The 22,472-nt window shown below is 36.4% G+C and overlaps 1 protein-coding gene across 8 annotated transcripts in view; it reads right to left on the reverse strand.

The window, feature by feature from the left end:
* ARID2 (AT-rich interaction domain 2) overlaps positions 1 to 22,472 on the reverse strand; it is a 180,487-nt gene that overhangs the window by 79,675 nt on the left and 78,340 nt on the right. For all 8 annotated transcript variants that reach the window (XR_014252807.1, XM_082422528.1, XM_082422525.1 and 5 more), the window contains one exon: positions 569 to 702. Coding sequence is in view for 4 of the 8 variants with exons in the window: in XM_082422528.1 (XP_082278654.1) it covers positions 569 to 702 (134 nt within the window). In the remaining 4 variants the exon portion in view is untranslated. The remainder of the gene's footprint in view (positions 1 to 568; positions 703 to 22,472) is intronic.

Genomic DNA, 22,472 nt, shown 5'->3' on the forward strand with positions numbered 1-22,472 from the left:
CATCACCGTCTCAACACCGCCCCCGCCCCCGAGCCACAGACAACGGAACTCCCATCTATTCTGTCTCAAGAACCTCTTTATTAGACTCTCAACCTGATTATTTCCAACTTGAGTCCTGTTCTTTTTAGCTGCAGATTCCTCTATAACCATTACAAGAATGACATGAATGAAAAGAATCTTAAATCCCTAGTACCATGGCAGGAAAACAGTTGAATAGTAAGAAACATTTCTGAGAAATTCTGGTGCTGGGAATTCCAGGAATTGTAGAAAATCTAACAGATGCTATGAGTACTCCTTTGGTTTCCCTAATCCTAACAGGACCTTCCTCTCCTCATTTTAGTAACTATTCAGGTTAAACTAATCTTTAGACAAAGAAATAATTTTAAAACTTCACTTGAAAATACAGGTATATTTGTAACTCTAAATTCCTGCAACTAAAAATCTTATATGCAGACTATGACAGAAAGGGCCCTCATACCAATTAGTTCAATTCAATTCATTGGATGATGTCTATTTTCCTCATTCAAAACTGTGGAACTATGCCTTGTTCATTTCCAGTCATATTTACCTGACACACTGTGTTGCTGGTAATTGTAGGAAGATGGAATTGCACCAATAGGAAGCTGTGGTTTGGGATTGCCTGGTGGTACCTCATCATCATCCTCCCCAAAATGATGAACTTTCTCGTACTTTTCTAGGTAACTGAAATAGAAAAACAGTACAGCAAAGATTTAAAATAGATTTACATCTTGTTTTTTAACTCCCACCACATATATCTGTTTTCCTTTTCTAGAGGCCCTAAATTTAAAATACTACTACTACTACTAATAATAACAAGATACCACAAACCTCATATTAGTGGGACAGTCACTTCAGCAGTAATACTGAGGACAAACTCACTGTAATGGTGCTAAAAGTGTTTTTAAATTTTCAGAAAAGACCACACCACTGCTCAAATAAAAATGTAAAAGTAAAGAATACCAAAGGACAACTACATGTAGATGAACAACAGTACATTTTATTTACTGATTAAAAATAATTATACATGGTCACCGTAAAAACCACGTGAAGGGGCTTCCCTGGTGGCACAGTGGTTGAGAATCCGCCTGCCAATGCAGGTGACACGGGTTCAAGCCCTGGTCCTGGAAGATCCCACATGCCGCAGAGCAACTATGCCCATGCGCCACAACTACTGAGCCTGCACTCTAGAACCCGTGAGCCACAACTAGTGAGCCTGCATGCCGCAACTACTGAAGCCCGCGCACCTAGAGCCTGTGCTCCACAACAAGAGAAGCCACCGCAATGAGAAGCTCGCGCACTGCAACGAAGAGTAGCCCCCGCTCACCACAACTAGAGAAAGCCCATGTGCAGCAACGAAGACCCAACACAGCCAAAAATAAATAAATAAATTTATTAAAAAAAAAAAAAAAAAACACGTGAAAATGAGAAGATTTCCTAGCCTCCACAACTCACTCATCACAGATAACCACAGGTTCATGTGCTTTCTGTATATTTTATGTGCATGTTTTTATCTAACAACATATTTTAGAGATCTGAGCATGTCAATACACACAGTACTATCTCAGTCTTTTTTTTTTTTTCTCTTAATGTTTACTTATTTGGCTGTGCTGGGTCTTAGTAGCGGCATGCAGGATCTGGTTCCCGACCAGGGATCGAACCCAGGCCCCCTGCATTGGGAGTGTGGAGTCTTAACCACTGGACCACCAGGGAAGTCCCTACATCAGTCTTTTTTAATGGCTGTATAATATATGGTCCTATTGATACATCATAATTTAACGAGATCTCTAGTGCTGTAACTAGCTATGTTCAGTTTTGCTTTTTGCTATTACAAGTCATGCAGCAATAAGATTAATCTCAGCACTTGTTTAAATATTTTTCTCTCGATAGACACTGGAAATGGTATTATCAACTTTAAACAGCAATACGGCCAAATTCTCACCCAAAACTGATGTGCCCAATACATTTTGACCAATTTGTAAGATAGTTGTGTATTCCCCACTGGATCACCGTTACAGCGTATGGTCAATCTTCTTAATATTAACTAGAATTAAATTCCCAAATTTACAATAAGATTCCCAGAAGAAAGATTTTTAAATGGGGAAACAACTGATCAAATCCCTGTCAAACACAACAATGTAACTAATGAACTTGTTACTACACTTCATAAGAACTTAAGCTGATTAATACCAGAGTAAAGTTCTAAATGTGATCATTTTATAGATGAATCCTTCCATCATTCCTGACCCAGGCAGGTACTAAGTCCATTAGTCACTATTTTAAAAGTCCTGCAAAGGGAGGGCCTAAAGATGGTGGAGGCGTAAGACGTGGAGATCACCTTCCTCCCCACAAATACATCAAAAATACATCTACATGTAGAACAGCTCCTACAGAACACCTACTGAACGCTGGCAGAAGACCTCAGACTTCCCAAAAGTTAAGAAAATCCCCACGTACCTGGGTAGTGCAAAAGAAAAAAGAAAAAAACAGAGACAAAAGAATAGGGACAGACCTGCACCTCGGGGAGGGAGCTGTGAAGGAGGAAAAGTTTCCACACACTAGGAAGCCCCTTCACTGGTGGAGACAGGGGGTGGGCAGGAGGGAAGCTTTGTAGCCACGGAGGAGAGTGCAGCAACGGGGTGCAGAGGGCAAAGCGGAGAGATTCCTGCACAGAGGATCCATGCTGGCCAGCATTCACTGGCCTGAGAGGCTTGTCTGCTCCCCCACCGGGGCAGGTGGAGGCTGGGAGCTGAGGCTGCGGCTTCAGAGGTCAGACCCCAGGGAGAGGACTGGGGTAGGCTGCGTGAACAGAGCCTGAAGGGGGCTAGTGCGCCACATCTAGCAGGGAGGGAGTCCAGGAAAAAGTCTGGAACTGCCTAAGAGTCAAGAGACCATTGTTTCGCTGTGCGCGAGGAGAGGGGATTCACAGCACTGCCTAAACGAGCTCCGGAGACGGCGCGAGTTGTGGCTATCTGCGCGGACACCAGAGAAGGGCATGAGACACTAAGGCTGCTGCTGCCACCACCAAGAAGCCTGTGTGTAAGCACAGGTCACTATCCACACCTCCCCTCATGGGAACCTGTGCAGCCCGCCACTGCCAGGGTCCCGTGATCCAGGGACAACTTCCCTGGGAGAACACACGGCGCGCCTCAGGCTGGTGCAATGTCATGCTGGCCTCTGCCGCAGCAGGCTCGCCCCGCATTCCGTACCCCTCCCTCCCCCCGGCCTGAGTGAGCCAGAGCCCCCTAATCAGCTGCTACTTTAACCCCGCCCTGTCGGAGCGAAGAACAAACGCCCTCAGGCGACCTACACACAGAGGCGGGGCCAAATCCAAAGCTGAACCCCGGGAGCTGTGCGAACAAAGAAGAGAAAGGGAAATCTCTCCCAGCAGCCTCAGGAGCAGCGGATTAAATCTCCACAATCAACTTGATGTACCCAGCATCTGTGGAATACCTGAATAGACAATGAATCATCCCAAAATTGAGACAGTGGACTTTGGGAGCAACTGTAGACTTGGGGTTTGCTTTCTGCATCTAATTTGTTTCTGGTTTTATCTTTATCTTAGTTTAGTATTTAGAGCTTATTATCACTGGTAGATTCGTTTATTGATTTGGTTGCTCTCTTCTTTCTTTTTCCTTTATTTTTTATTCCTTTTTAATTTTTAATAATGTTTTTTAATTTTTATTTTAATTACTTTATTTTCTTTCTTTCTTTCTTTCTTTTTTTTCTCCCTTTTCTTCCAAGCCGTGTTGCTGACATGGTCTTGGTGCTCCGGCCGGGTATCAGGCCCAAGCCTCCGAGGTGGAAGACACTGGACCACCAGAGACCTCCCGACCCCACGTAATATCAAACAGCGAAAGATCTTCCAGAGATCTCCATCTCAACACTAAGAACCAGCTCCACTCAACGACCAGCAAGCTATAGTGCTGGACACCCCATACCAAACAACTAGCAAGACAGGAACACAACCCCACCCATTAGCAGAGAGGCTGCCTAAAATCATAAGTTCACAGACACTGCAAAACACACCACCGGACGTGGTCCTGCCCACCAGAAAGACAAGATCCAACCTCATCCACCAGAACACAGGCACTAGTCCCCTCCACCAGGAAGCCTACACAACCCACTGAACCAACCTTAGCCACTGGGGGCAGACACCAAAAACAACAGGAACTACGAACCTGCAGTCTGTGAAAAGGAGACCCCAAACATAGTAAGTTAAGCAAAATGAGAAGACAGAGAAATACACAGCAGATGAAGGAGCAAGGTAAAACCCACCAGACCAAACAAATGAAGAGGAAATAGGCAGTCTACCTGAAAAAGATTTCAGAGTAATGATAGTAAAGATGATCCAAAATCTTGGAAACAGAATGGAGAAAATACAAGAAACGTTTAACAAGGACCTAGAAGAACTAAAGAGTGAACTAAACAATGATGAACAACACAATAAAAGAAATTAAAAATTCTCTAGAAGGGATCAATAGCAAAATAACTGAGGCAGAATAACAGATAAGTGACCTGGAAGATAAAATAGTGGAAATAACTACCACAGAGAAGAATAAAGAAAAAAGAATGAAAAGAATTGAGGACAGTCTTAGAGACCTCTGGAATGACATTAAATGCACCAACATTCGAATTACAGGGGTCCCAGAAGAAGAAGAGAAAAAGAAAGGGACTGAGAAAATATTTGAAGAGATTATAGTTGAAAACTTCCCTAATATGGGAAAGGAAATAGTCAATCAAGTCCAAGAAGTACAGAGAGTCCTATACAAGATATATCCAAGGAGAAACATGCCAAGACACATATTAATCAAACTATCAAAAATTAAACACAAAGAACAAATATTAAGAGCAGCAAGGAAAAAGCAACAAATAACATACAAGGGAATCCCCATAAGGTAACAGCTGATTTCTCAGCAGAAACTCTGCAAGCCAGAAGGGTGTGGCAGGACATATTTAAAATGATGAAAGAGAAAAAGCTACAACCAAGATTACTCTACCCAGCAAGGATCTCATTCAGATTCGACAGAGAAATTAAAACCTTTACAGAAAGGAAAAGCTAAGAGAATTCAGCACCACCAAACCAGCTTTACAACAAATGCTAAAGGAACTTCTCTAGGCAGGAAACACAAGAGAAGGAAAAGACCTACAAAAACAAACCCAAAACAATTCAGAAAATGGTAATAAGAACATACATATCAATAACTACCTTAAATGTAAATGGATTAAATACTCCCACCAAAAGACATAGTCTGGCTGAATGGATACAAAAACAAGACCCGTATATATGCTGTCTACAAGAGACCCACTTCAGACCTAGGGACACATACGGACTGAAAGTGAGGCGATGGAAAAAGATATTCCATGCAAATGGAAATCAAAAGAAAGCTGGAGTAGCAGTTCTCATATTAGACAAAATAGACTTTAAAACAAACACTACTACAAGAGACAAAGAAGGACACTACATAATGATCAAGGGATCAATCCAAGAAGAAGATGTAACAATGGTAAACATTTATGCACCCAACATAGGAGCACCTCAATACCTAAGTCAAATGCTAACAGCCATAAAGGGGGAAATCGACAGTAACACAATCATACTAGGGGACTTTAACACCCCACTTTCACCAATGAACAGATCACCCAAAGTGAAAATAAATAAGGAAACACAAGCTTTAAATGAAACATTAAACAAGATGGACTTAACTGATATTAATAGGACACTCCATCCAAAAACAACAGAATATACTTTCTTCTCAAGTGCTGATGGAACATTTTCCAGGAAAGAACATATCTTGGATCACAAATCAAGTCTTGGTAAATTTAAGAAAACTGATATCGTATCAAGTATCTGTTCCGACCACAATGCTATGAGACTAGATAGCAATTACAGGAAAATATCTGAGAAAAATACAAACACATGGTGGCTAAACAATACACTACTAAATAACCAAGAGATCACTGAAGAATTCAAAGAGAAAATCAAAAAATACCTAGAAACAAATGACAATGAAAACATGACAACTGAAAACCTATGGGATGCAGCAAAAGAAGTTCTAAGAGGGAAATTTATAACAATACAATCCTACCTCAAGAAACAAGAAACATCTCAAATAAACAAACAAACAAATAAACAAACAACCTTACACCTAAAGCAATTACAGAAAGAAGAAACAAAAAACCCCGAAGTTAGCAGAAGGAAAGAATCATAAAGATGAGATTGGAAAAAGAAATGAAGGAAACGATAGCAAAGATCAATAAAACTAAAAGCTGGTTTTTTGAGAGGATAAACAAAATTGATAAACCATGGGCCAGACTCATCAAGAAAAAAAGGGAGAAGACTCAAATCAATAGAATTAAAAATGAAAAAGGAGAAGTAACAACTGACACTGCAGAAACACAAAGGATCATAAGAGATTACTACAAGCAACTATATGCCAATAAAATGGACAACCTGGAAGAAATGGACAAATTCTTAGAAAAGCAAAACCTTCCGAGACTGAACCAGGAAGAAATAGAAAATATAAACAGACCAATCACAAGCACTGAAATTGAAACTGTGATTAAAAATCTTCCAACAAACAAAAGCCCACGACCAGACGGCTTCACAGGTGAATTCTATCAAACATTTAGAGAAGAGCTAACACCTATCCTTCTCAAACTCTTCCAAAATATAGCAGAGGGAGGAACACTCTCAAACTCATTCTATGAGGTCACCATCACCCTGATACCAAAACCAGACAAAGATGTCACAAAAAAAGAAAACTACAGGCCAATATCACTGATGAACACAGATTCAAAAATCCTCAACAAAATACTAGCAAACAGAATCCAACAGCACATTAAAAGGATTATACACCATCATCAACTGGGGTTTATCCCAGGAATGCAAGGATTCTTCAAACTATGCAACTCAATCAACGTGATAACCCATAATAACAAATTGAAGGAGAAAAACCATATGATCATCTCAATAGATGCAGAAAAAGCCTTTGACAAAATTCAACACTCATTTATGATAAAAACCCTCCAGAAAGTAGGCATAGAGGGTACTTATCTCAACATAATAAAGGCCATATATGACAAACCCAGAGCCAACATCATTCTCAATGGTGAAAAACTGAAACCGTTTCCACTAAGATCAGGGACAAGACAAGGCTGCTCACTGTCACCACTATTAATCAACATTGTTTTGGAAGTTTTCGCCACAGCAATCAGAGAAGAAAAAGAAATAAAAGGAATCCTAACTGGAAAAGAAAAAGTAAAACTGTCACTGTTTGTAGATGACATGATACTATACATAGAGAATCCTAAAGATGCTACCAGAAAACTACTAGAGCTAATCAATGAATTTGAAAAGTAGCAGGATACAAAATTAATGCACAGAAATCTCTTGCATTCCTAGACACTAATGATGAAAAATCTGAAAGAGAAATTAAGCTGGTGCAACATTTACCGGTGCAACAAAAAGAATAAAATACCTAGGAATAAATCTACCTAAGAAGACAAAAGACCTGTATGCAGAAAACTATAAGACACTGATGACAGAAATTAAAGATGATACAAACAGATGGAGAGACATACCCTGTTCCTGGATCAGAAGAGTCAATATTGTGAAAATGAGTATACTACCCAAAGCAATCTGCAGATTCAATGCAATCTCTATCAAACTACCAATGGCATTTTTCACAGAACTAGGACAAAAAATTTCATAATCCGTATGGAAACACAACGGACCCCAAATAGCCAAAGCAATCTTGAGAAAGAAAAACGGAGCTGGAGGAATCAGGCTCCTGGACTTCAGACTATACTACAAAGCTACAGTAATCAAAACAGCATGATACTGGCACAAAAAGAGAAATATAGATCAATGGAACAGGATAGAAAGCCCAGAGATAAGCCCATGCACATATGGTCACCTTATCTTTGATAAAGGAGCCACGAATATACAATGGAGAAAAGACAGCCTCTTCAATAAGTGGTGCTGGACAGCTACATGGAAAAGAATGAAATAAGAACACTCCCTAACGCCATACACAAAAAGAAACTCAAAATGGATTAAAGACCTAAATGTAAGACCAGACACTATAAAACTCTTAGAGGAAAACATAGGCAGAACACTCTGTGACATCAATCACTGCGAGATCCTCTTTGACCCACCTCCTAGAGAAATGAGAATAAAAACAAAAGTAAACAAATGGGACCTAATGGGACTTAAAATCCTTTAAGTCCCTAAATGGGACTTAAAAGCTTTTGTACAGCAAAGGAAACCACAAAGAAGACGAAAAGACAACCTTCAGAATGGGAGAAAATATTTGCAAATGAAGCAACTGACAAAGGATTAATCTCCAAAATATGTAAGCAGCTCAATATCAAAAAATCAAACAACCCAATCCAAAAATGGGCAGAAGACCTAAATAGACATTTCTCCAAAGAAGATATACAGATTGTCAACAAACACATGAAAGGATGCTCAACATCACTAATCATTAGAGAATTGCAAAGCAAAACCACAATGAGGTATCACCTCACACCGGTCAGAATGGCAATCATCAAAAAATCTACAAACAATAAATGCTGGAGAGGGTGTGGAGAAAAGGGAACCCTCTTGCGCTGCTGGTGGGAATCTCAATTGATACAGCCACTATGGAGAACAGTATGGAGGTTCCTTAAAAAACTAAAAGTAGAACTACCATATGACCCAGCAATCCCACTACTGGGCATATACCCTGAGAAAACCACAATTCAAAAAGAGTCATGTACCACAGTGTTCACTGCAGCTCTATTTAGAATAGTCAGGACATGGAAGCAACCTAAGTGTCCATCAACAGATGAATGGATAAAGAAGATGTGGCACATATATACAATGGAATATTACTCAGTCATAAAAAGAAACGAGATTGAGTTATTTGTAGTGAGGTGGATGGACCTAGAGTCTGTCATACAAAGTAAAGTAAGTCAGAAAGAGAAAAACAAATACCGTATGTTAACACACATATATGGAATCTAAAAAAAAAAAAAAAAAAAGGTTCTGAAGAACCTAGGGGTCGGACAGGATTAAAGACATCAACGTAGAGAATGGACTTGAGGACACAGGGAGGGGGAAGGGTAAGCTGGGACGAAGTGAAAGAGTGGCATGGATATATATACACTACTAAATGTAAAATCACTAGCTAGCGGGAAGCAGCTGCATAGCACATGGAGACCAGCTAGGTGCTCTGTGTCTACCTAGGGAGGGTGGGAGGGAGACACAAGATGGAGGAAATATGGGGATATATGTACACATATAGCTGATTCACTTTGTTATACAGCAGAAACTAGCACACCATTGTAAAGCAATTACACTCCAATAAAGATATTAAAAAAAAAAAAAAGTCCTGCAGCTACCCACCCCTTTGCTTTTATAGTTACAGTCAGCTGAGATGAGGGAGGAGTGTATCAATGAACGTATATGGTGATCTCAGAAGTATTATTTTCTTTTTAGTACCAAACCTTAACTTTCAAGGTGGGATGAACGAAAGTTATACATTTACAAACAGAAAAACTAATGACATGGGAAGTCATCACCATTCCTCATTTTCCCCTTCCAGCTTTACAAGGCACAATAATTCACATCTTTGAGACCAGAAAGGAATTAAACTGTCCCTTTCCATTCCTTCTAAGTTCTCCATATAAGCTCAATTTGAGCAAGGAACTCTTTCTTAGCTGGCAGCTTGATAGGTAACGAATCCAACACTTTTCTCTACTGTTGGAGATACAAAAGCAGAGACATATGCCCAGATATAACCCTTGAGCATTAAGGACAGCATGCAGCTGCATACATTTCACCCTGACCCAGCAGATAGAATTTACAGTCTAAAAACATAAAACAAAACAAAACAACATGATTAAAAAGAGACAGTCTCTCTCCATTATAGACTCACGATGGACTTAAATGGGTAATAAATCAAGGCTATTCTTTTTGAATTTCTAACGCAGATATCATAAAAAGAAGAGTATATATAAATTTGGACATAAATAGCTGCTCAAAAATTGTGACATTCTCTGCAAATGAGGGATTATCCACATCACATGAAATAACTCAGGCAACAGTACTAATAGAGATATTTTAGAGAGTATGGTCTTTCAGAATTGAACTCACTGTGGAACCATTAAAACAAGCTAAAGATAATTAATTCTTATTAAATAATTTTTATTTAAATATAATCAAAATAACAATGATGTAGAACTTTATAATCAAAACCTTACACTAATAATATGTTTAAGATGCTCTTTATAAATTTGGTATGCATAACTGAGCACAGTAGATTTAAAATTCGTGTTTTTTATTACAGCTGGGGGAGAAGACAACACTATTAGTAAAGAAAGACCATAAATATTATCTTTTCCCTCCCGGAACACCCAAAATGGAGCATAAGCAAAATGGAGTGACTGACAACACCACAAGTACCAGATACTCATAGTAAATAATATATATTATATACATAAAGCCCTTCATAATTCAAATTTTCGTAAGATTTTTTAAATATACGACTTCTGGTCCCATGGCACATTCTAACCCTATTCCTCCAAACAGATTCTTTACATAATTCCAATCCCCAGAAACTTATGGTTTAGGCAAATTGTTACAATTTTTGAAATTTTTATTTCCCTGGCTTGAGGGTCAGTGCTTGTTCTCATTCATGATTAAGTATTTCCAACTGAGACTCAACCTTTCTTAGTTCAGCTGAGGTACTGGCACCCAGTTCTGATCTCTTGTCCCCCTCAATAAATAAGCACAAAGCCCTTTTTTGGTTTTTCAAAGAGCTATACTTCTAAAAACTAAAAGGTATTAATACACAAGAAAAAGGAGCTAAAATACAAAGTTATGTTTCAAAGTCTAGGTCTTCAGATTTAATTCTCTATCATAACCCTGAGCTTACACACTGACAGATACACGGTGTTCACTTATTAAATTACAAATGCTAGACTACACATTTCTCTTTCTTCTCAAAGCCAATTACATTGCTATGAATAGTTACTATATTAATCAAACAGGTATTTACAGAGCTCTTTCAGTAATCTGTCTAGTAAACGACAGATTTAACTCAAGACTGGTAAAATACTGGAATCCAGATGGCAGTCACTCCCTCATCGGCAACACAGAAAACTAGGTTCCTTAGTTCAACATTAGGTACAGAATCAGGTGGCATGAGTTATATCTTCTTTTTTTTCAACTTGGCACTAATTTATTTTGTGGTGGATTCTATGCCATAGGTGACAGATTTAGAAGACAAAAGCAAATATGAACACTTAGCATATAATATTGGAATTATTATAATGGCACTATTCAATTAAAAAGCTTAATACATGTGACCAATAAAATGAGAGGAAAAGAGTCCATTCAAAATAGCATCAAATAATATAGGCAGTTTTGCTATGAATGTGGAAAATTTTAACCTCTTGCAGTATCTGACAGATTAAGCACACAAAACATAAATTAGTTTACAGAAGATTTAAATATAATCACCAATAAGACTGATTTATTAGAAATACAATGATTTCCTTTTCAAATCTCCATAGAAATTAAAAAACTGATTATATGTCAATTCACACAGAAAACCAAAATAAATTTAAGATTAAATATTGTATAAGGTATATTCCCTAACTGCAATCAATTTAAAGACATTATTTTTCTAAAAAAGAAATTAAACCCTTGGAAAATTAAAAATAATTTTATGTAAAAGTAGAGAAACTAGTACAACAGTAACCCATCAGCAGATATCAAAATTCATGGTCAATCTTGTTTCATCTATAGCACAATTAACTATATTCACAACACTTTTAAAGCAATTCCCAAGTATCTCATAACTTTATTTGTAAATATTTTGGTAGAATTCTTAGAAATTAAAAATATGTATAAAAACTTTATGAAATGTTTTAAGAAAAGATGGCAGTTCGAGGAACGCATATTCATCTCGTCCCTTAAATCCAATTGCAATGAACTTTGAAGAGTAAAAATAGAGGGATACTGCATAATTTCTAAGTTAGAAAACTTTCAGAAATTCTGGTTCATTAAAAGCAACTTCAAGGATTTACAAGACTAACTTGCAAAACAATTCTTGAGAGAGTAACATGGTCTAGTGGAAAACAGAGGAGATCTTAAGCCAAAACACATAAAAAGGCAAATTCAATTTGGATTTCCTTTAGCCACTAAGGATCAACAAAATATGAGGGTGTGTCTGATAATAGGATCCAGAGAGTGACAATTATTTAAGAAAAAAAAAAAGTGTAGAAAGTTGGGTTGAACTCAGTGTTTGTTGAAAGAAGCAAAGTCCTTTAAACTTCACCTTATAGCTTATTTGTCAAAATGAACTCAAAGACCCAGGGGTGTGGGCACCTATCAGAAGCACCAGCATGGAAAGACTGGTATCATCAGGTAATGGGACCTCTATGGACATGGTGTACAAGAAATTTCAAGATGAAACACCCCGGCACAAAATCAAATATGGTGACATACAAACAAGAAAGGTAATGACATTTCTTTGCCCAGGATTATCCCCGCAAAGAGGGGCATGAAAAAGTAGATTTGACGATGTAGAAGATCACCTCTGTAATGCAGAGGGCATGCTTGAGAAACGGCTCCTCACAGAGGGGAAAAGAATGAAAACAATGGGGTGGACAAAAATGAGACATGTATGATAAACAGGAGGTCAAGCAAAGGGGCAAAAAAAAAAGAAGTGGCCCTGAAGGAAAGACCAGAATAAATGGAACAGAAGCAGTATCATTGAGATAACAGAAGAATTTCTTTAGCTAAAATGCTTAATGGGTATATTTAAAAGGTTCCTGGAGTGTCAGGGTACAAGGACCACCAGGCAAAAATTAATGAAAAGAGAAAAACACTCAGACATATCCTGATGAAATATGCAAACTTCAAGGATAAAGACAATTCCTAGAAATACCCAGAACCACCCCTACTCCTGAAAAGTTACACAGAACAGTTGGGCTAGGCTCTGACTTCTCTTCAAAATTAATTGTCAAAGATAATAAATAAGTATCAGAGCTTTGAGGAAAAAAAGTTATTTCACAAGAACTCTCCATCCAATCACATTGCTCAACTAAGACAAAAGAAATTCATTTTCAGGTATGTAAAGACTCAGTAAGTACTCTACTTGATGAATCAAAATTAAGGAATGTTTAAATAGCAATACAGATGATTAAGGATGTGCACAGAAACTATTTAAACTCAGATATTAGTCTCAATTGTAACTATCATATTACAAAAGAGAATGCACATTGGTAATTACAAAATAACATGTAAATGTAAAACTAATTTAAAAAATGTAAAACTATTAAAATAATTTGAAAATGATACTCCTGATATGCAGTTCAAGAACTTTTCCACAAAAATGAAAAATAAAAAGGAAGTAGTAGTAAGAAGAATTAAAACTGTATTCTGCGTGTTACTTACACAGGAAGAGTGATCAAAATGGGTTTATTCTCATAGTTAATATTAAGGGAAATATGTTCTTGGGAGTGTTTCTAAGCTTTTTACAAGTGTTTAACAACAAAAAGTCAAGATCATTACTTTCCAAATCACTAGAGGGAAACAAAAACATTAATGTATGTAATATGCAGAGAAAAGAAGAGAAAGAATACCCTGTGATATAGCAATTATACTCTTAGGCATACACCCTAGAAAAAACTGGAAACAACTCAAATATTCACAAATGATAGTATGAATAAAAATACTGTGGCATATTCATACAATGAAATAGTATATAGTAATGAAAATTAATTAACTAACATAGATCAATACAAATGGCCAACAACAAAATGTTAAATCAGTTCAGAATACATTATGACTCCATTTATAGGCAGATCATAAGCAAAAAATTAAATATATTTTAAGCAATAGATAAGTATGAGGTAAAAGCACAAAGAAAAGCCAGATGATAATTATCACATAGAAAATAAGCTAGGATTTATGCCTCAGAAGAGAAATGCACACACAGGGGGCTTCAAAGGTATTAGTAGAGTTTTATTTGTTTTATTTTGTCTTGTTTTGATGTGGATAAACTTGCAGGTGTTAAGCTTTTTTGTGTGTGTATGATAAAATTTAAAACTAAAAAAAAATTTAGAACATCGGAAAAAAAGCAGTGAGTAATTTCAAACTTAAAAAAATATATATTTCCACTGTTATGTAAAATGTTTCCAATTACAGAAAAGGATTAGCATCTCCCTGAAAACTAATCTAGCAAAACTCTTGACAAAACTTCATAAAAATTACAGTTAAAAAAGGACTACATATATAAATACTAGAAAAAACAATCTATTAATATTTATTAAATACACACACATACTCAAGACTGAAGATTTTATTGCAGAAATCCAATGATACTTCAAGATTTAAAATTTTATAACATTAAACTCACCTGTGGACTAAAGAGAAAAATATTATCTAAACAAAGGATGCCAAAGGTTATTTAATAAAATGATGCATCCATGCTTCATTGAAAATAAATTTAGTTAATGAAGAATTCTAGAATATTCCTCCTTTTGATCTCTCGTATGGTCCCTTTGTTATGCCATACACATCGAATAATTCCCAGTCCGCTCCTTTACCAGTATAGGCTTACTCAGAACATTGCACCTTAACTTGATCCAGAGTTCTTGCTTCTGTAGAAAAGTACCCTTCAAAGTGGGGCACACACACAAGATACTCCAATAGGAAGAAACACTTAATGGATGGGTTGACACTGCCTCCTCCCTCCTTCACTCCATTTATCTGGCAGTCCATATGTTACTCATCCCATGTGAGACAACATGGAGGGGCTAACAGTGGAATCCTCATTCATTCATTAACTTCTGACCAGTGGAAACTTCATCATTCATTAGATTCCATGTACTATGTCTGTGCATGTCTAGGTTAACTGGACATTTAATTTAAAATTTATGTAAAAGATTTTATCTAATTTTAACTAAACCACCTCTCACAAAAATAAGATTAAAAGATCCCTTCAAAGAAACTACAGTTTGACTAGTGCAAGCAAACAAACAAGAAAATGGCAGAGCTAACACTTCTCACGTGAGCTCATTATCAACAATACTGTGAAGTAAAAACAATGGCAAAGCAATCAGATATGAAAGAAGAGGGCCAAAAGATTTCTACATTATCAAAACCCACCTATCTGAACTGTGAATTTATATGCCCTGACCTTGCCCTAGGCCAATGTTATACTTTTTATGTTGGTGACAATTTGTAAGGTGTTCTAAGTATCCAGAATTTGAAAACAAATCTCTACGTTTTTCTCAACAATATTTTTCAAGTCACCGAAACTTAAAACTTATTAAAGCTTAAAAATAAATATTATTTCAAGTACATGTAGTGATAAATATTTACAAGAGTCTTTCCAAGGCCAACTTCCATATCACTGGGAAAACATTTCTTTATTTTCTTATGATAAAAATAGCTGAATTAATACATGAAAAATATGGCAACGAAATACTGTTAGAAAATGACAAGAAATCACTACTAAGAAGTTGAAGAAACAAGGATTAGAGCAAATTATACTGTGTGGGAGGTTTTCTATAGAGGCGAACTCAACTACAGATGTTTCTAATATATCTGAGCTTATTGTATTTACTTGGTTCTCTTTAAAAAATGAAATTTACAAAAAACTATCAATACTTTTTGGTGAGTCTTTAAAGGAAAGTAGTACCAAAGATACACTCTCATAAGCAAATGGCTTTTACAGAAAGAAATTTTTCAGAGAAACATGTTAATTCTACTTAAGGCCACAATGAAGAAGCAGATACTTTAAATGGGAAGGGGAAGAAGAAGTTGGGGGGAGGGGATGACGGAAGATGAAAGAGAAAGAGGACAGAAGGGAAACGGAAAGAGAGGGAAGGTTATAAGGGTAAGATCAGACATGTGAAAATCATTTACTGCTCATGTAACAGGCATGGTAATGCAGCAAAGAAGCTGAAGTCACAAGTGACAAAAATGGCACAAGATGATTTCAGTGTGGTCAATTATATAAAAAACATCTTTGAAATAAGGCAAAATCTTCAAATGTACTTCATAATGAGATGTGAAGTGACAGAAAAATATTTTGTACCACAGAGGTTGAATGGATATCTTAGTGAAGAGTACTTAAAAATGCTACCAATCTTGAGAACAGTTATGCACTTTACTTTTCAAAAGTCTCAAATTTGCTCACTTTTCCTGTGACAGCATCAGGTGATGAGCAATACCTTACCTAACAGATAATTTAGAAAACAAAACAAAACAAAACAGGAAGACATTTAATCTACCCTTTAAAATAAAGGTGAAATTTTAACAATGAAAAGAAAGTAATTACTTTTAAAAAGAAACTCATGCTATGGAGAGAGCTCTAAAAAAAAAGGGGGGGGGGTGTTTTTTAAAAAGAATTTTCCTTCCATCATGTGATTTTTTTTTTTGCTGAAAATATTTTGCATGTGTCTTACATTAAAATTCTCATATCTACATTGAAGTAGGAAAAAGAACTTTCCAAACTATTTAAAAATCTCCCCCAAATTCTATGGGCTTCGGACTCTTTAAAAACTTTTATATTGATAAAAGAACAAAGAACTCACATGTCCTCAATTCAGATACATCAATTGTTTATATGTTGCTCATTTGCTTTATCATATTCTTATTTTTCTCATTCAACCCCTCCCTCTCTCTCTACACACACACACACACATTTTTCCTGATTTAAAATTAAGTTATTTCTCCTTGTTTTTCATAAGCTTGACATTTTTAACAGTTCAGGGCAGTTATTTTGTAGAAAGTCCTAAAATTTAAATTTGTCTTATGTTGCTTTATAATTAAATTAGATACCGAAAATGTCCTTTTGGCAGAAATACCACGGAAGTAAATGCATATCCTAGTGCATATACTAGGAGGTACATCATGTCGATTTGTCCCATTGGTGGTACTGTTAAGTTATAAGATACAGCAGGCTCACCTTGTATTTTCCCTGCTCCTGCCCTAGAATCACCCTTTCCTCCAAGGAAAACTGCTTCTTTTTAATGAGGAATGACGTTTAGAAGCCAGTATCTGGACCCTAGATATGATCATTGCTTATAGAGGTATCTTTGCTTCTAAGACCTTTCAATATACATCAGAAATACAAACATATGCATGCACGTGCATATAAATCTATTTCTATCTCTATATAAAAGGATGAGATCATACTAATACTAATACCTCTACTGCCAATTCAATGCCAGCTTTCCCTCTTCATATTTTTAACTCTCTTCTCTGACAGTGAGAAATCTGGTTATTTTTCTCAATAAAATTATACATATATATGATCAACCATACAATAAACAAACCTTCTAGAATTCAATATAATTTTTATAGTTCCTTTTCTTTTTACATCAATGATATATCATTTGAAACACAGGTTCATTTGTTTTTGTTTGTATTCTCTTTTAGATTTGTTCTTCCACATTCTTGTTGGTTTTATCGTTCAAAATTTGTTATGAAATTTGTGGGTTACAGCTAAGGTAGTAACTATAGGTAATTTATTGATGCATTTTCTTTGTTCTTTCATTTTTCAATTGCTTTTTACATGTAGGAAGGTCTGTATTTGTGTTCTATTGGTTACCTTTGCACTTATACATCTGCAATGCCTTAATCCCATTTTCTTATTATTTTATCATCTAGCAGGTCAACTTTTAATGAATGGTATCTTCTTATTCCCAACTACTGCTTTTGCAACAATTGATAAGTTTTTTCTACTTTCCTCTTTACTTCTCCCTTTATACTTGCATTATTTCTACTTTGTAAGAACATATAAGATTTACATATTTTTCTTTCACCTTTATTGCCACCTATGTTTTAGTCTTAGATCTACAACTAAATATAATTAATACTCACCATGGATCCCTATGCAAATGTTTTCTAGCCAACTCTTAGTTGGATAAAGCTCATGCTCTAGTAGATTCCTCAAGAAGAATTCAGGTGTATAGTATTCTCTGAGTTTTGCATGTTTAAAATGTTTTTGTATTCTTAATACTTGAAGAACAGCTTAATATAAAATTCCTGGTTCACACTTCTTTTTCCTGTAGTTTCTTGAAAATGCTGCTCCATTATTACTTTGCTTTGTATGTTTCTTTTTTTTTCTTTAATAGTGCTGCTATGAACATTGGGGTGCATGTTTTTTTTTTAATTTATTTATTCAATTTATTTATTTTTGGCTGCATTGGGTCTTCACTGCTGCGCGTGGGCCTTCTCTAGTTGCGGTGAGCAGGGGCTACCCTTCGTTGTGGTGCACAGGCTTCTCATTGCAGTGGCTTCTCTTGTTGCGGAGCATGGGCTCTAGGAACACAGGCTTCAGCAGTTGTGGCATGCAGGCTCAGCAGTGTGGCTCGCGGGCTCTAGAGCGCAGGCTCAGTAGTTGTGGCGCACAGGATCCCTCGGCATGTGGGATATTCCCGGACCAGGGCTCAAACCCGTGTCCCCTGCACTGGCAGGCGGATTCTTAACCACTGTGCCAACCAGGGAAGCCCTGCTTTGTATGTTTCTATTAAGAAGTTGTGTCAGTTTAATTCTCTGTCCCTGTAGGCTTTTGGATCTTTTCTTTCCTCCTGAAGGCTCTGAGAATTTTTTATCTTTAAAGTCTAACAGTTTGGGATTCCCTGGTGGCACAGTGGTTGAGAATCTGCCTGCCAATGCAGGGGACACGGGTTCGAGCCCCGGTCTGGGAAGATCCCACGTGCCGTGGAGCAGCTGGGCCCGTGAGCCACAACTACTGAGCCTGCGCATCTGGAGCCTGTGCTCCACAACAAAACAGGCCGCGACAGTGAGAGGCCCGCGCACCGCGATGAAGAGCGGCCCCCGCTTGCCACAACTAGAGAAAGCCCTCGCACAGAAATGAAGACCCAGCACAGCCATAAATAAATAAACAAACAAATACTTTAAAAAAAAAAAAAAAAAGTCTAACAGTTTTACAAGGTTATGACTCAAAATTGACTGTTTAACATCAATTTCTCCAGGTAGCCTACAGTCCTTTCAATATGTAGATGCAGGTCTTCTTCTATTTTTGGAACATTTTTTAAAATTATAGTTTTAAATATTGTCTCTGTTCTCATTGTTTAGTTTTCCTAATTCAATTATACATATATGCTGAATCTTTTTTTGTCTCACTTTCATTTCAACCACTTTCTCTTTTACCTGTTTTACTTCTTTAATTCATTTTCATTTTCTTGATTATTGTTCTGCTTTTCTTCAATGCCTTTGATTAAATTTCAGTTGAATCCATTCCCTCTTAGGCATCTTGGAATTTTGAATTCATTTCTAAGATGGTTTTTATCTTATTCTTCCATATTTTTCTTGGGTTCGATCAACTCTTCTCATTTCTTTCTAGGCGTCTTTGCTTGTGATTTCGTGGGGTTTTGAGGGATATTTTGTTTGTTTGTTTGTTTTTAAATTTATGATTTTAGTTGGTTTTTCCTATCTCCAAATGCTTGCCTGAGGTTATTTCATTCAGTTTAGAGAGCTGTGTTACAGTTTTCTACTGTCATGTGGTTGTTGTCTTTTGAGGGAAGGGCTTTCATTTGCTGAGATATTTTGATTCTCATGTTATGTTTTCTTCTTATGGTAGCTTTCCATAAATTTAGGAGGCTTTCATCTATTGTGACTTTGGCTTTGGGGTGGTTCATAAGATTCCTATTTCAAGAGCCTCCCCTCTTGTTAGCATAGCAAAGTATGATTTCTTTAATGGATGATTTTTTTGTGTGTGTGGTGGTGATGTGAAAAGGGTGGTTGTGTATCCTCCAATTTGGGGGGAAGTGGTTTCCATTTCATCTTGCAGAACCTTAAATTTCTCCCTTTTGCTTCTTTTCACTTCACTATCCAATCTCCAAAGGGTGCTTTTCCTTCTCTTTAACTTTCTTCTCCCCCAGAAAAAAATACCCTTCAAAGGCTACCACCCTCAAATCACACACACTTTTAAGCCTAGGACCTATAATCAGTGCTCTGATCTACCAGGACTCTCTTGTACTTAAGGTGTGGGTTCTCTTTCTAATGGTGATTTTAGAGCAATCCTAGTTTCCCCAACAGTTTTTCAGAATTGCCCTTGTTCTCCACAAATGCTTGCTTCAGGAGAGAGAAAACTCTCTGCTGGGATTTGATGTTTACTTTTCTACTTACAGAAAAGTTCATAGCATTCTGTCTTCTAATTATGTTGAGGGCATGGATTTTACACAGTTTTATTTGTTCTTTCTTGTTGAACTTTACTGATTTCGATTTTGGAGGATATATGAAGAGACTTAGATTTACCTTACCTATCATTATCCTTACTTGTCCAGAAACTGATTCGAATCCTATTTTACATAATGTAAAAATGTGAAAGTATCCCAAAATTTGCAAGAAAAACTGACCTCAGGCAAGATGAAAAACATGTTAAATTTCAACAGAAAAACACTGCATAATTAACAAAAGGAATTAAGAAAAGAAGGATCATAGTTTATTATGTGTACACAAAGATGCATCTGTTCCATTTTCATCCATGTACCATTCTTCCATTATGGAAAAGCAAGTATCAAAATAAACTGAAGACAGAAACAGACTTTTGAATCAATGTATGACAATCATACTGACATTTTTTAAAAATTGAAGCTTACGGCTCTGATTAAAATAGGATTCAGTCATTCATTCAACAAATACTTATTAAGCATTTACTACGTGCCAGACATTTGGAATACTGAATAAACAAAGCAGATAAATATCCCCATCTAACATTCTCATGGGGGAGAGAAATAAAGAATGAAATTAATAAACTTATTTTTTAAGAAGATCACAAAAACTTTTTATACGGTTAATAAATAAAATTTAAAATATAATTTAGTTCACTTTTATCATCATACCAAAAATTTTCTTTTAGGTATTTCCATCTCACTACATTAAGTTAAATATTGGGGAGTATGTTCCCAGTTTTCCATTTTTAGGAATATAATTAGAGTTTGTGAAACACAGATGTCTAGAGGATATCACCAAGAGATCCTGGACTTAGAGCTAGATGAAATAACTTGTGAAACATTGGGTTGTCTCTCCTTGGAGAATGGATAATAAATACATTTACAGGTATAAGAGGAATCATTCCAATTGTTTACGTTTTTGTTGTTTGCTTCAAGTGTATGTGTGAGAAGAAGGGTCGTATATAGTTATTAAGCAGCCAAAAATGAGGCCTGCATTAAATGTTTGTCAAAAATTCCAGTTCTAGAAATTTATCCTATATTGCATGTTGGCAAAGAATAGGATAAGTTAAGTTTAACATTATAGTAGTTTATGACAACTGAAGACTGGAAAAGGGGCTTCCCTGGTGGCACAGTGGTTGAGAGTCTGCCTGCTAATGCAAGGGACACGGGTTCGAGCCCTGGTCTGGGAAGATCCCACATGACGCGGAGCAACTAAGCCCGTGCGCCACAACTACTGAGCCTGCGCGTCTGGAGCCTTGCTCCGCAATAAGAGAGGCTGCGATGGTGAGACGCCCGCGCACCGCGATGAAGAGCGGCCCCCGCTTGCCGCAACTAGAGAAAGCCCTCGCACAGAAACGAAGACCCAACACAGCCATAAATAAATAAATAAATCTTAAAGTGTACAGTGGTTTAAAAAAAAAAAAAAAAAAAAGACTGGAAAAAACCTACATGTTGAAACAATAGGAAACTACTGTTTTAGATTCTTAAACTGAATTACTACATAACCGTAAGAAAAATGAGTTAGATCTATATATGCTGATATGTAATTTTAAAACTGCAGAACAACGGTATATATGGTATATTTCTACCTATGTATTAAAAAGGAGATCAGCTATATGCTTGCATATGAACAAAGTATTTGGGGAATGAAATTTTTAAAAAACTATAATAGTGGTTACCTTCATAATGGGGATATTCTCACCCTTCATGTTACTTGAATTTACTTTTCTTTTTATAAACAATGTTGTTGATTACTTTTTAAATAAAAAAGGCTAATTATAAATACTAAATCTATTAAAAGGTATGATATTTAAAACAGAATGAAGAGATAAACTAATGTGATAAAACAGAGAAAGCCATTTTCTAATATAAAAAGGTAGCATTTTGTATAAGTGTGGGAAACAAATAGCATATTCAATAATTAATACAGGGATAAAAGATTCATTATTGGAAAATAAAAAAAATAAAATTTTACCTCATACTATACAGACCAAATCAATTTCCAGATAAATTAGTGATTTAAATGTAAATTTTAAAATAAAAAAAAATTAACCAGAAGAAAATACAAATTAATGTATTTATAATATGGCCCTTCTCAACATGAGAGGAAGCACGCACAAAGGAAGAGTAATATATGTACCTCATGAAAATTTTAAAACTTTCTATAAGGCAAAAAGTAACACAATGCTAAATAATGAACAACAACCTGGAAAAATATTTCACATACACATACACATACACAC

This window comes from Balaenoptera physalus (assembly GCF_965194825.1).
Source record: "Balaenoptera physalus genome assembly, chromosome: 13".
Classification (NCBI taxonomy): Eukaryota; Metazoa; Chordata; class Mammalia; order Artiodactyla; family Balaenopteridae; genus Balaenoptera; species Balaenoptera physalus.